Source organism: Oncorhynchus mykiss, chromosome 16 (genome assembly GCF_013265735.2).
Source record: "Oncorhynchus mykiss isolate Arlee chromosome 16, USDA_OmykA_1.1, whole genome shotgun sequence".
Taxonomy (NCBI): Eukaryota; Metazoa; Chordata; class Actinopteri; order Salmoniformes; family Salmonidae; genus Oncorhynchus; species Oncorhynchus mykiss.
In genome coordinates, this window is record NC_048580.1 from 16,633,029 (window position 1) to 16,647,587 (window position 14,559).

General features: G+C 43.0%; 1 protein-coding gene across 1 annotated transcript in view; it reads right to left on the reverse strand.

Moving 5' to 3' along the window:
* The window catches only part of LOC110491454 (ras-related protein Rab-26), a 136,427-nt gene extending 133,903 nt beyond the window's left edge, over positions 1–2,524 (reverse strand). The window contains exon 1 of the mRNA XM_021564921.2: positions 1,960–2,524. Within this exon, the coding sequence (XP_021420596.2) occupies positions 1,960–2,145 (186 nt within the window). The 5' untranslated portion in view covers positions 2,146–2,524. The remainder of the gene's footprint in view (positions 1–1,959) is intronic.
* Between the last annotated feature and the right edge of the window lie 12,035 nt (positions 2,525–14,559).

The following is a 14,559-nucleotide window of genomic DNA, read 5'->3' on the forward strand; positions in this document are numbered from 1 at the left end:
CCCATCGTGCTTGACGCAGAGGGGTGCGTGCTTAGTCCCCTCCTGTACTCCCTGTTCACCCACGACTGCGTGGCCAAGCACAACTCCAACACAATCATTAAGTTTGCTGATGACACAACAGTGGTAGGCCTGATCACCGACAACGATGAGACAGCCTATAGGGAGGAGGTCAGAGACCTGGCAGTGTGGTGCCAGGACAACAAACCTGTTGGTTTTGGGGAGCCTCGAACATGCCCCCATTCACATTGAAGGGGCTGTAGTGGAGCGGGTCGAGAGTTTCTTGGTGTCCACATTACCAACAAACTATCATGGTCCAACCACACCAAGACAGGTGTGAAGAGGGCACGACAACACCTTTTCCCCCTCAGAAGATTGAAAAGATGTGACATGTGTCCCCAGATCCTCAAAAAGTTCTACAGCTGCACCATCGAGAGCATCCTGCTCGACATCAGAAGGCCCCAAAAATGGTCAAAGACTCCAGTCACCCAAGTCATAGACTGTTCTCTCTGCTATCGCATAACAAGTGGTACCGGAGTGCCAAGTCTAGGTCCAAAAGGCTCCTTAACAGCTTCTACCCCCAAGGCATAAGACTGCTGAACAATTAATCAAATGGCCACCTGGGCAATTTACATTGACACCCCCCCCCCCCCTTGATTTTACACTTCTGCTACTCTCTATGCAGTCACTTTACCCCAGCACATGGCCTTGGTATTGTTATGTTATTGTTACTTTTGATTGGATTTTCTACTTTAGTTAATTTAGTAAATATTTTCCTAACTCTATTTCTTGAACTGTATTGTTGGTAAATTGCTTGTAAGTAACCATTTCACTGTAAGATCTACAGCTGTTGTATTTGGTGCATGTGACAAATAGAATTTGATTTGATTTTACTGACAAATAAAATCAATCAATCCAAATGCAGTGGCCATTTGATAAATGGAAAGAGACATCTGTTACAAAACACCAAAACGTTTTATGACACTTGGAGATTGGCAAGCCACTGCCTTTGACACTGGGTAGCCTTACAAATTAGGTAGGGATGCATTTTTGTTTGTCGAGATTGACAGTCTATTTATTGTGGTGTTGAAAACGCAAACCATGTGGTGCATTGGCACAGAAACCTGCTGGTGGAAAATGTGTAGCATATATTTTATTAACTGTAATTATAAATATGGCATCAAAATGTTGAATATCTGATTTCCCCGTAGCTGGTCATTGTCTGTAGCCAACTCTGGTCGTAGTGTAGGCCTAATGAAACAGGTAGGGAGAATGAGTGAGCTCGTCCGTGGTGGTCAGCGAACCTTCAACCTTCTGGCCCGTAGCCCTGCGTGGCATCGACAGTGCCACAAAAGCATGCTGAAGTAACAAAGTCGATATTCACATTTGTAAACACACTACAGGTTTTTTTTTGTGTGAGTGTAAACATTATTTAGAGTTAATTATGTGGGGTGGGGTCATGTGAAAATATGTTTAACTTGGGGAGGGGGATGCATTATGTTTTGTTTAGGAGACCTTCAGTTGAGGTCCCTAACCGCCAACATAAATTCTCCAGATAATTCTCCCTTGTTATTACACGGAACAAGCAACCTGGTCTCAGATAGAAATGTCTAATACCATTAATTATCCAAGAGGAAGAGTACTTCATCCAATTCGTATGCTATTGTACGACCGGGTAATATGTATGATACTATAAATCCTATAATTCGTATGCTATTGTACGACGGCTATTCCATTCATAATGTAACCTAAAGTAACTAAATGGAGTGACACAGATGTACATACAGAAAAATACGAATTGCCCTGAGATACTGTCAATGGACAGACCTGAAGAAATAGCATATATGCACCTGTCACTGTAGCCAGCGTGGCACATCAACATTGAAGTTGCACATTTGAGACTGATATGACCAACTGGAGATTGGAGAGTATTGACAATATGGTGTGCGTAAAAAGTCTTACCTTAAAAGCGATATCATAAAACTCCCCGCTGTTGCTGAGCGAGGGGCGGCTCGGATAGACCACTCCGTTGGATGGGGCCGAGGCTCCGATCCCTCTCCCACTTTTCCCGGTGTCTTTGTTGTTGTTGGGAGATGAAGTCGAGCTTTTGGAGCTCCCCTTGCCTTTCATGGTCTTTTTCCTGGACATGTTTCACTGTTAACGGTGTTCCCGCGTGTTGTCTATAATTATTTGTGCAATAACTAGGCTATAAATATGATGTTCACTGTTCTGAGACTATATCACTATCCTATGTTCTTTGGATAATCTACGATAAGAAAAACATTACTTTTCACCTGTGCGTAAAAATCATGAATGTAGGCTACATATCCGCGTCGATTTTTCGATATGCGCATGTGCGAGTTTATAGCTTTCCTTGTCCGTTGGAAATTGGTGAGTAAATCCCTTGCCAGCTCAAACTGTGCAGACATCTAAACAGACTCTTGACAGCTCTCTCTCGCGCTCTCTCCCTCGATAGCACTACGTGTACAAACCGTGGCGCGCACGGTTCACACCAATAAAAGGTACTAGCACACTAGGCGTTTAGTGCCCATTGCGCGTAGCAGGAGAGCGTCGTTACTACTTGTGGGAGTGTTGGTGCGTTTAAAGATACAGTGGGTTGTTTTGGTGTTTACAGTAGTTAGTGATAGCCTTGTAAGTAAGATTATATGATGTGCAAAAACATCACAAATACAAATTGATAATCACATATTTGGTGCTCACCACAACAGATCCACATTATTTACCATTAATTTCTATTGGGCACAAAATAATCAGAATCTGTCATTGTCCCATTATTTTGGAGCTCACTGTATATCTTTTATAGACAGTTATGTAAAGGTGAAACAAAAACTGGATAGTTGCATTTTCCCAGCCAATTGTTTTCTTCTTGAATAGTCACTTTACTTTGACAGACTACTTTAAAGGGCGACTGAACTTCCTGATTTGGCCTAGTTTTTCATCAATGCTCGTTATGAAACGCTAGCAGCAATAACTGAAGGCAAACGAGAGTTGTCTTCAGGGTGTTTCTTGGCCATTCAATCCCAACAAACAAGTGCAGTCATGAGTACCTTACTGACAGCGAGGTACACTAAGCTAGCTTTTCTATGGAGAGAACAACGCTTTGAAGTCGAGGACTTCTCCCCTTGTGACTGAATCGCCATCTCAAGATGGTCAGCTAATTCAGGTCTGTGTCTAGGCTAAAGCCTGCGCTGACCTTCTGTTTAGACAAGCTGACAGCAGCTAACATAGCTTGGTGAAAGCTGCAGCTGGCTGTCCTATCTAGCTGATATTTCTCTGTCAAATCAGTTATGGCAGGATAGCAAGAGCCAGCATTTGGAATGTATTTCATAAGACACTTTTTTTTTAAACGCCTTGCTACAAAAGTAGCTTGCAACTTACTGTCAACATTTCCTCACCTGTAAATACATTTGACCATAGAAACGATATCAACTACTGTGAGATGAATGCCTGTGGTCAGCTTAGCGGTCCTACAACGCAATATTCTATAACTGGCTAGTTTCGTCTCTGCTTATATCTGCTGTTAGAGCTTTCCCAGAGACAAATGCCAGAGTTAATATCCCTACAGGCTCTAGTGTAGACTACATGTGGACATTGCACAAACGTCACCCACTTTGAGTGTAGCTACATCCCCCAAAATACAAAGACAAAACATATTGCTGTAAATGTCATATTGATGTGCTTATAAAGACAGTATGCCTACACTTTACCTAACAAATCAAAATCAGTTGTGTGTCGAGCACAACTTCAGCTGTCTAACCAGAACTAGAATGGAATTTCTATGGTCTATTTGCACAAATCTAAGGATTTGGCTGTCTAACACACTGCCGTGCACAGCTCTCTGGGCGAGGTTCTGTCTGTCTAACACACTGCCGTGCACAGCTCTCTGGGCGAGGTTCTGTCTTCTAAGTTGCCAGTGGGTGATGATAAAGTCCTTTCCATCTATGTAATGCATTACAAGTTATGGACGTGTGCAGTCAGGTGGCAGGAGGGGTGGAGTGCATGGCACTCCATCCTGGACATGACAGATTTGGCCTCATGGGTCCAGCAGGCCAAGAACTACAGGCAGATGTGAGCTGCAGGAGGATGGCCCTCTTCTCATACAGAGTAGCCTACAGAAGTAATGAATGCAATTGCTGAACTTATGTATTATAAAAGTGTGTTGATAACTTTCAAGTGTAACAGTTCCATGTAGAATGAACCATCCTTCACATAATACTGTGGACGCCGTGTTCTGCTAATATAACAATGTGAAAATATTACATTTGTCTTTTATCTTTTATTGTTATCCACAGCCAACAGAGATACTGTACCTATCAACATTTTGTCTGGTGGTGCTGGGGTTACATTGCCAAGCATGTCAGTCGTCAAACCTACCTGTATGGTGTACGGGACACCATATAGCCTAAGACAGGAGTTCCCTGATATGGTTGAAGAATACACAGTCCACCCCCTATTGAGAGTACCATTCGATTGAATAATAACAAAATATGATAAAAGTTATAGATTTGTCTTGTATAATTGTATTTCTGAGTGCAAGGTGTCTATTTATTCAGAACCATCAGCGTCAAGCCCGTCCGCCAGTCTGGACTCACATTACCAAGTGCTGGCTCCATACAGGTATCTGTGAACACATATACACAGTCACTCTTCTATTGCCAATGGCAGTTAGAATAGATGATATCTGACACACAAACAGATACTATGTTGATGTTTGAACAAGTCAGACCAAGTCTTTTGCCAGAGCCCCAATGAATGGCATAGCAGCATAGATCAGCTCCTGGACTATCATCAAAGATACTGGTCGGTCGGTCACATACACACTACAAAGGTTTTTTTTTATTTTTTATTTTTTTTACCATTTTCTACATTGTAGAATAATAGTGAAGATATCAAAACTACGAAATAACACCTATGGAATCATGTAATAACCAAAAAAGTGTTAAAACAGATCAAAATATATTTCATATTTAAGATTCTTCAAAGTAGCAATCGTTTGCTTTGTACATTCTTGGCATTTTCTCAACCAGTGTCATGAGGTAGTCACCTGGAATGCATTTCAATTAACAGGTGTGCCTTGTTAAAAGTTCATTTGTGGGGAGGGGGGGGGGGGGTTTGGAAGGACGCAATGTGCGACTGACGTGTTGAAATGAACATTCTTGAGGCCATCAAACTACTACGCTCTGAGATAGTTGAAATGAAAACGGAGGTTGTTGCTACGGCTGAGGCCAGAATACAGGAGGTTTCTGATACTTTAAAAGCAGATCTAACCATCTTGCGGAACGAGACGGTGCCAGCAATCACATCACTCAAAACAACAACAGAGTTGCACACTACAACGATTGCAGCACTGGAGACCTCCGCTACCAATGTCTCCAACTTAACTACCTCCTTGGAGGCTGATGTGAAACGCCTGGCTGCAGATCTGAAAAGTGTGCAGGAGAGTTGTGTGAGTTTAGAAGGATTCTCTCGCCGCAATAGCCTGAGCCTGGTATCGGTCCCAGAGTCAGCGGAAATGCCTCGGATTTCGTTTTTGGGCTGCTGAAGGATGTTCTTGCCGTGAATGAGAAGCTCCTGATTGATCGTGCCCACCGGTCACTGAGAGGCCCCGTTACATCATTCTTCGAGTGCACTTTTTCCATGAGAAGATGGAGATTCTCCGACGAGCCCCCAATACCACTCTGAGCTTTCAAGGACAGAGCTTCTCCATCTACCAGGACTACTCCCCCACTGTTTCCAGGGAGCACACAGCTTTCGGGCAGGCCAAACGACTGCTACAGGACCATCCAGGTGTGAAGTATGAACTGCTATTCCCAGACGTTTATGGCTTTCTCATGATGGTAAAGACTACACAGACTATAAGCCTTGAACTTGCCCATAAATCAGCAACTGTTGCTTGCGAACTGTCGATAGTAAGTAGCCTACCTGTGATTTAACTATGTTTAGTTTTAACATACTACTCTTGTATATTTGGGGAATTGGCGACCCATTCAGGCTTATTTAATCTAATGTTTTGATCATCTAGTGTGCTTGCCTTACAAGCATTCAGTCATTTTACTTTCATTGTATTAAGGTTTAACTCCTTTGTTTCCAGGTTGTCTCATTCACCTATTAAGTTTGTTTACATAGTGTCTCAGTGACTCAAAATATTTTTGGTTTATTGTTTACTGCATCCGTTTGTACCGAACAGTACATGTTTGGAGGCTATGTCACGGCTGGCTGAAGGACTGGACCAAGGTGCAGCATGGTAAGCGTACATTTGAACTTTATTTAAAAATGATGCCGACAAAACGAAGAACAAAAAACCAACTGTGAAGCTTTGGGCTATATGCCCTGAACAAAGACAAAGTTAACTTCCCACAAAACAGGTGGGGGAAAAGGGTACTTAAGTACCCTTACCCTTTACCAGGCCAAGACATAGAAATACAAAACATAGAAAAAAGGACATAGAATGCCCACCCTAGTCACACCCTAGCCTAACCAAAATAGAGAATAAAAAGCCTCTCTATGACCAGGGCGTGACAAGCTACACATTTTTGGGAGCCTTTGGTTGGTTTTGAACGTCATTCATGCCAAGCAAACTTTCAACATTGCACACACCGTTTTTGGGTCTTGGCTGTAAGTTGTCTTATCGTCCAACTAGACAATTATTATTTTACATTTTTTGATCGTCTTACTACGATTTGCTTACTTCAAATTAGTGGTTGAGAGCCTTTGGTTGAGAGCCTTGATACATTTGATTTTCTCTCTCAATGCCTGTTATAAGACTGGGAATATATTTAAATATATCTACAAGTGGTTCTTTTGTCATTTCGATTGCCGAAGGGATTCACTTTTTTTTCCTCTCTATTTTTGCTGCTTGATCCACTAACACAAAACGTGACTTTAAAGAGCGGGACTGTGGGTTTGGGTTTAACACCGCACTCTCACATACATAATGTGCGAACAGAACATGTTCTATTTAGGCTTGTACCTTGTTTGGGAGGGTATTGTCTGGGATGGGGGGGGGGGGGGGGGGGGGAGGAAGGAGGTTGAATTGTTCTAATGTTGTTCTAATGTTGTCATTGTCTTTTTAGTTTTTTCTTCTGTACTTTTTTTTTTTTTCTTACACCGTACATTATTACTGTGAGACAAGTTATTCTGGAGTTTTTGGGTATTCATTGCTTTTCCACTCTATGCTCTAATGACAGGGTTGTATAACGGGAGTGCTCAGGGTGGCCAAAATAATACGGTCAAGTACATCTCGTGGAACATCAAAGGGGCTAACAACCCTGTGAAGCGCAAGAAGGTGCTGACACACTTAAAGGGTTTGAATGCAAATGCTGCATTTCTACAAGAGACTCACTTGAGGACTGGTGAGCACTTTAGGATGCGTAGGGACTGGGTTGGTCAAGTGTTCCACTCTAACTTAGTAAAAACATAGTAAATCAAGAGGTGCTGCCATTTCGGTTGATAAAGCTACTCCCTTTGTAGCTTCTGAGGTTATTGCTGATCCTAAGGGACATTACGTCATAGTAACCGGTAAACTGTTTTCTACCCCACTTGTTTTGGCTAGTGTTTATGCTCCCAATTGGGATGACACAAGTTTAATTTCTTCCTTTTTATCTGCTATACCCAATTTAGATTCCCATTTGTTGATTTTAGAGGGGGACTTCTGCCTAACCTTCAGTGGTGTATTTATGAGAGTTTTGTTATTTCTGACCAATCACCATTAGTGCTTGAACTAGAGTTTCTCCAGCAATCTCCTATCTGTTATCAATGGCATCTTAACCCCATTTTACTCTCAGATAAGGAGTTTGTAAATTACATTTCTTCTGAAATCACCTTATTCCTAGAAACACCAGGCATGTCCTGCTCTGCCATATGGGAGTCTCTCAAAGCATACCTACGTGGCCAAATTATTTCTTATACAGCCAACAAAAACAAAGCTCGCTCTCAGCGGCCTTCGAGACCTGAGCGAAGCCATAGCTACGTTGGATGAGAAGTATGCTACAGATCCTTCCTCTGATCTGCATAAAGAGCGCCAACTACTACAATCTGAATTTGATGAGCTTTCTACCAGGCAAGCTGAACAGTTACTCTTACGAGCTCGGTACAGAGTGTATGAACAAGGCGACAAGGCCAGTAAACTCCTTGCACATCAGATCCGTAAATCTGAGGCCTCACGTTTAATCCCACAATTAAGGACCCCGTCTGGTGCCACCACAGTTATACATAAAGAGATCAATGATCAATTCAAACAATTTTACTCTGCGCTATACACCTCTGAATCTCATCAATACCCTTTGCTGATTGATTCATTCTTTAATGGTCTGAATATGCCTTCAATTGATACAGACTCCATGACTGTTTAGACTGTTAAGATGAAGATGTTATACTTGAGGAGATTGCAACAGCAGTGTCCACAATGAAAAGTGGTAAATCACCGGGTCCGGACGGTTTTCCAACCAAATTTTACAGGACATTTTCTGGTCTGCTTTGCCCATTCTTGTCTCGATTATTTGCAGAGTGCCTTAATACCTCAAAGCTACCGCCTAGTCTTTATCAGGCTTCAATTTCATTACTATTAAATAAAAACAAAGACCCCCTGGAATGTGGATCCTATCGCCCAATCGCCCAATCTCGCTTTTAAACTGTGATTACAAAATCCTAGCCAAGCTCTTAGCCATCCATATGGAAGGCTCAAGCATGAGCACAACACAGAAGAAAGTGCAGCAGGTTTACTCGATTCAGACTCCATCTGGACTCAGAGTGGTCTAGGGCCAGTAGGATCAGTCTGCAGCCAGTACAAAAGGGCTCTGAAATTTGCAACCCAATCAAATCAAATTTATTTATATAGCCCTTTGTACATCAGCTGATATCTCAAAGTGCTGTACAGAAACCCAGCCTAAAACCCCAAACAGCAAGCAATGCAGGTGTAGAAGCACGGTGGCTAGGGAAAAACTCCCTAGAAAGGCCAAAACCTAGGAAGAAACCTAGAGAGGAACCAGGCTATGTGGAGTGGCCAGTCCTCTTCTGGCTGTGCCGGGTGGAGATTAAAACAGAACATGGCCAAGATGTTCAAATGTTCATAAATGACCAGCATGGTCGAATAATAATAAGGCAGAACAGTTGAAACTGGAGCAGCAGCACGGTCAGGTGGACTGGGGACAGCAAGGAGTCATCATGTCAGGTAGTCCTGGGGCATGGTCCTAGGGCTCAGGTCCTCCGAGAGAGAGAAAAAAGAGAGAATTAGAGAGGGCATATGTGGGGTGGCCGGTCCTCTTCTGGCTGTGCCGGGTGGAGATTATAACAGAACATGGCCAAGATGTTCAAATGTTCATAAATGACCAGCATGGTCGAATAATAATAAGGCATAACAGTTGAAACTGGAGCAGCAGCATGGCCAGGTGGACTGGGGACAGCAAGGAGTCATCATGTCAGGTAGTCCTGGGGCATGGTCCTAGGGCTCAGGTCCTCCGAGAGAGAGAAAGAAAGAGAGAAGGAGATAATTAGAGAATGCACACTTAGATTCACACAGGACACCGAATAGGACAGGAGAAGTACTCCAGATATAACAAACTGACCCTAGCCCCCCGACTGGAGGCTGAGACAGGAGGGGTCAGGAGACACTGTGGCCCCATCCGAGGACACCCCCGGACAGGGAAAACAGGAAGGATATAACCCCACCCACTTTGCCAAAGCACAGCCCCCACACCACTAGAGGGATATCTTCAACCACCAACTTACCATCCTGAGACAAGGCTAAGTATAGCCCACAAAGATCTCTGCCATGGCACAACCCAAGGGGGGGGGGGTGCCACCCCAGACAGGATGACCACATCAGTGAATCAACCCACTCAGGTGACGCACCCCTTCCAGGGACGGCATGAGAGAGCCCCAGTAAGCCAGTGACTCAGCCCCAGTAAAAGGGTTAGAGGCAGAGAATCCCAGTGGAAAGAGGGGAACCGGCCAGGCAGAGACAGCAAGGGCGGTTCGTTGCTCCAGAGCCTTTCCGTTCACCTTCCCACTCCTGGGCCAGACTACACTCAATCATATGACCCACTGAAGAGATGAGTCTTCAGTAAAGACTTAAAGGTTGAGACCGAGTTTGCGTCTCTGACATGGGTAGTATGTCAGATAGTATGTCTGAAAATTTGGGAGAGCTAAACCACCCAAAGCCTTAGGCTTCTGTAAATGTTTTAAACCAATACGTGGTCACTTGCCATCCCAAATAAAATACATGAATGTTTGATCCAGTGAATTAAAAAAAGATTTTGGAAAAAAAATGGGTAAACATTGAAAGAAATATAAAAATCTGGGCAACACATTCATTTTAATGACGTTAATTCTTCCAATAAGAGAAAGAGGTAGCGAATTCCAAAAAGTAAAAGATTGTTTCAAACTGTCTGCTAGAGCAACAACCCTGAGAGTGGACAACCCTGTCTGGATCTGCGGTGCAAGGGAAAATAGTCAGAGGGCAAGTTGTTAGTCCGTACCAAAGCCATGGGAGAAAAATAAAGAATCGTTATCCACACAATGAATTTGGGGCCAAAGCCAAATCTATAAAGGGTAGCTGTTAGGTAGACCCACTCAACGCGGTTAAGAGCTTTTTTCACATTGAGCGAGACCACCACCTCCGGGTCACCCGACGCTGGGGAGTACAGTATATTCATAAGGCCAGTCTGGTCAGAGTGTATGGCTTTAAGAAAAGAGTGACTATTTAAAGGGCAGTGGCCATGCTGCCAGCATTCACCAACCCAAACCTTCCCCGTTTTTCATCTGGTCGTCCAGTACAGCACCGTTTCCGTTCAATTGAACGTTCCAGAACATAAAAAATGTACAGAACGCAGCCCGATCTTTTTCCCACTTCATCTTTTTCAGAGCTGATCTGATTAGTCAAAAGACTACTGCAAAAAATATCAGAATTGGGCTGCCTGTGTTTAACTGGCAGTCCAATTCTGATCTTTTGCCAAACTACGGGCAAAAGAGCCCATATGATTGGTCAAAAGTCCAATTAGTGGAAAAATATCAGATTTGAGCTGCCAGTGTAAACGCAGTCTTATGGTGGTCAAACATGATCCATATAGAGCCTCACAGTGGAGGTGTCATAATACCCATTAAACCTAGTGGTCAAACAGGTAAATGGTTCCAATTGTTTTTTCCAACATTCATAGGGGATTAAAACAATTCTTAAAATAAGGGCTGTCTTTCGTGTAGGCTTGTCCTGATAACCATGTAAATCTCACTCGGACAAGGGGACTTTTATCAATTTATTTGGCTCTGTTTACTCTAAAATTCAAAAATACTAATTAGCATCAACGTAGACATCACACAAAACTACAAATCCCTGCAAGCTCCTGCATGTCATCTCTAGCTGACACCTTTGCTAACAGGCATTGTGTCAATTTAAAACTTGCACAAGACAGTTCACCAAATTATCAATTTAAATACATTCTGCCAATTTATTCATTAGCTAGTTAATCCAGAGATTCTTACCTTTGCCAGATCCTCATGGAATTTGTAGTTCTTTATGATTGCCACGTTAGCAGCTGTACTTAGCGTTTCAGTTTTTTTTTTGGGGGGGGGGGGTAAATACAGGCAAATATATTGATAAAAGTCACCTTGTCCTAGAGAGATTTACACAGTTATCAAAACATCACGTCAGGGTAAGCCTAAATGACACACAGCCCTTATTTTAAGTGTTTCTAAAATCCCCGATGGGAAAAGTGGAAAAACATTTGGAACCATTTCCCTGTTTGACCGCTACGTTTTATGGGTATTATGACTCATACTTTGGGACTTTATACACTGAGGATACAAAACACTGTAGTTTTCCTAATGTTTGGTATACTAAGTGTATATGGTATGGCGTCGGAGGGGATGGGATCCCATTTTACGGGCTCCTAACCAACTGTGCTATTTTTTTTTTTTTTCGCATTGTTTGCAACTCATTATGTACATAATGTTGCTGCTACCATCTCTTATGACCAAAAAGAGCTTCTGGACATCAGAAAAGCGATTACTCACATCAAACTGGACGAAGATTTTTTCTTTAATGATTCCGACGCGAAGGATATACTGCTTTGTCAAGACAAGGCCCAAATCCTCTTCATCAGTGTGAAGAAAAGATGGAGGAAGAGGGCAGTGTGCCTTGTAAGTATTTGTAAACGAGTAGGTAAACCACCGCTTCCCTCCGTATTATTGGCCAATGTGCAATCATTGGAAAACAAACTGGACGATCTACGATTAAGACTATCCTACCAACGGGACCTTAAAAACTGTAATATCTTATGTTTCACCAAGACGTGGCTGAATGATGACACGGCTAATATAGAGCTGGCTGGCTTTTCCGTGCATCAGCAGGACAGAGAAGCTACATCTGGTAAGATGAGGGGCAGGGGTGTGTGTCTATTTGTCAATAACTGTTGGTGCGCTGATACCCTGTAGACCACACTATCTAACAAGAGAGTTCTCATCTATATTATTCGTAGCTGTCTATTTACCATCACAAACCGATGCTGGCAGTAAGACCGCACTCAACGAGCTGAATAAGGCCATAAGCAAACAAGCAAAAACTAAAGCAGGAAGTACCAGCGACTCGCTCAATACGGAAGTGGTCAGATTAAGCGGATGCTGCGCTACAGGACTGTTTTGCTAGCACAGACTGGAACATGTTCCGAGATTCATCCAATGGCAGAGGGGTATACCACCTCAGTCACCGGCTTCATCAGTAAGTGCATCGACGACGCCGTCACCACAGTGACCGTACTTACATTTCCCAACCAGAAGCAATGGATTACAGGCAACATCCGCACCTAGCTAAAGGCTAGAGCTGTCGCTTTCAAGGAGCGGGACACTGCTTATAAGAAATCCTGCTATGCCCTCAGATGAACCATCAAACAGGCAAAGCGTCAATACAAGACTAAGATTGAATCCTACTACACCGGCTCTGACGCTCGTCGGATGTGGCAGGGCTTGCAAACTATTACGGACTATAAAGGGAAACCCAGCCATGAGCTGCCCAGTGACGCGAGCCGACCAGACGAGCTAAATGGCTTTTATGCTCGCCTCGAGGCAAGCAACACTGAAGCATGCATGAGAGTGCCAGCTGTTCCGGATGACTGTGTGATTACGCTCTCCGTAGCCGATGTGAGCAAGACCTTTAAACAGGTCAACATTCACAAGGCTGCAGGGCCAGATGGATTACCAGGACGTGTACTCAAACCATGTGTGGACCAACTGGCAAGTGTCTTCAATGACATTTTCAACCTCTCCCTGACCGAGTGTCCTACACTACTGTTCAAAAGTTTGGGGTCACTTAGAAATGTCCTTGTTTTTTAAAGAAAAGCACATTCTTTGTCCATTAAAATAACATAAAATGTATCAGAAATACAGTGTAGACATTGTTAATGTTGTAAATGACTATTGTAGCTGGAACGGCTGATTTTGAATGGAATATCTACATAGGCCCATTATCAGCAACCATCACTCCTGTGTTCCAATGCCACATTGTGTTAGCTAATCCAAGTTTATCATTTTAAAAGGCTAATTGATCACTAGAAACCCATTTTTCAATTCTGTTGGCACAGCTGAAAACTGTTGTCCTGATTAAATAAGCAATAAAACTGGCCTTCTTCGGACTAGTTGAGTATCTGGAGCATCAGAATTTGTGGATTCGATTACAGGCTCAAAATGGTCAGTCTCGTCAGTCTAAAAATGGTGAAACTCGTCAGTCTATTCTTGTTCTGAGAAATAAAAGCTATTCCATCCAAGAAATTGCCAAGAAACTCATATAACGCTGTGTACTACTCCCTTCACAGAACAGCGCAAATGGACATTAACCAGAATAGAAAGAGGAGTGGGAGGCCCCTATGCATAACTGAGCAAGAGGACAAGTACATTAGAGTGTGTACTTTGAGAAACAGACGCCTCACAAGTCCTCAACTGGCTTCATTAAATAGTACCTGCAAAACACCAGTCTCAATGTCAACAGTGAAGAGACGGCTCCGGGATGCTGGCCTTCTAGGCAGAGTTCGTCTGTCCAGTGTCTGTGTTGTTTTGCCCATCTTTTATTTTTATTGGCCAGTCCGAGATATGGCTTTTTCTTTGAAGCTCTGCCTAGAAGGCCAGTATCCCAGAGTCGCCCCTTCACTGTTAACGTTGAGACTGGTGTTTTGCGGGTACTTTTGCGGGTATTTTGTGGGTACTATTGCGGGTACTATACTCACATGGAATTGCCTTCATTTCTCAGAACAAGAATAGACTGACAAGTTTCAGAAGAAAGTACTTTGTTTCTGGCCATTTTGAGTCTGTAATCAAACTCACAAATGCTGATCCACCAGATACTCAACTCGTCTAAAAAAGGCCAGTTTTGTTTCTTCTTTAAATCAGCACCACAGCTTTCAGCTTTCAGCTGTGCTAACATAACTGCAAAATGGTTTTCTAATGATCAATTAATCTTTTAAAATTATAAACTTGGATTAGTTAACACAACGTGCCATTGGAACACAAGAGTGATGGTTGCTGATAATGGGCCTCTGTATGCCTATGTAGATATTCCAC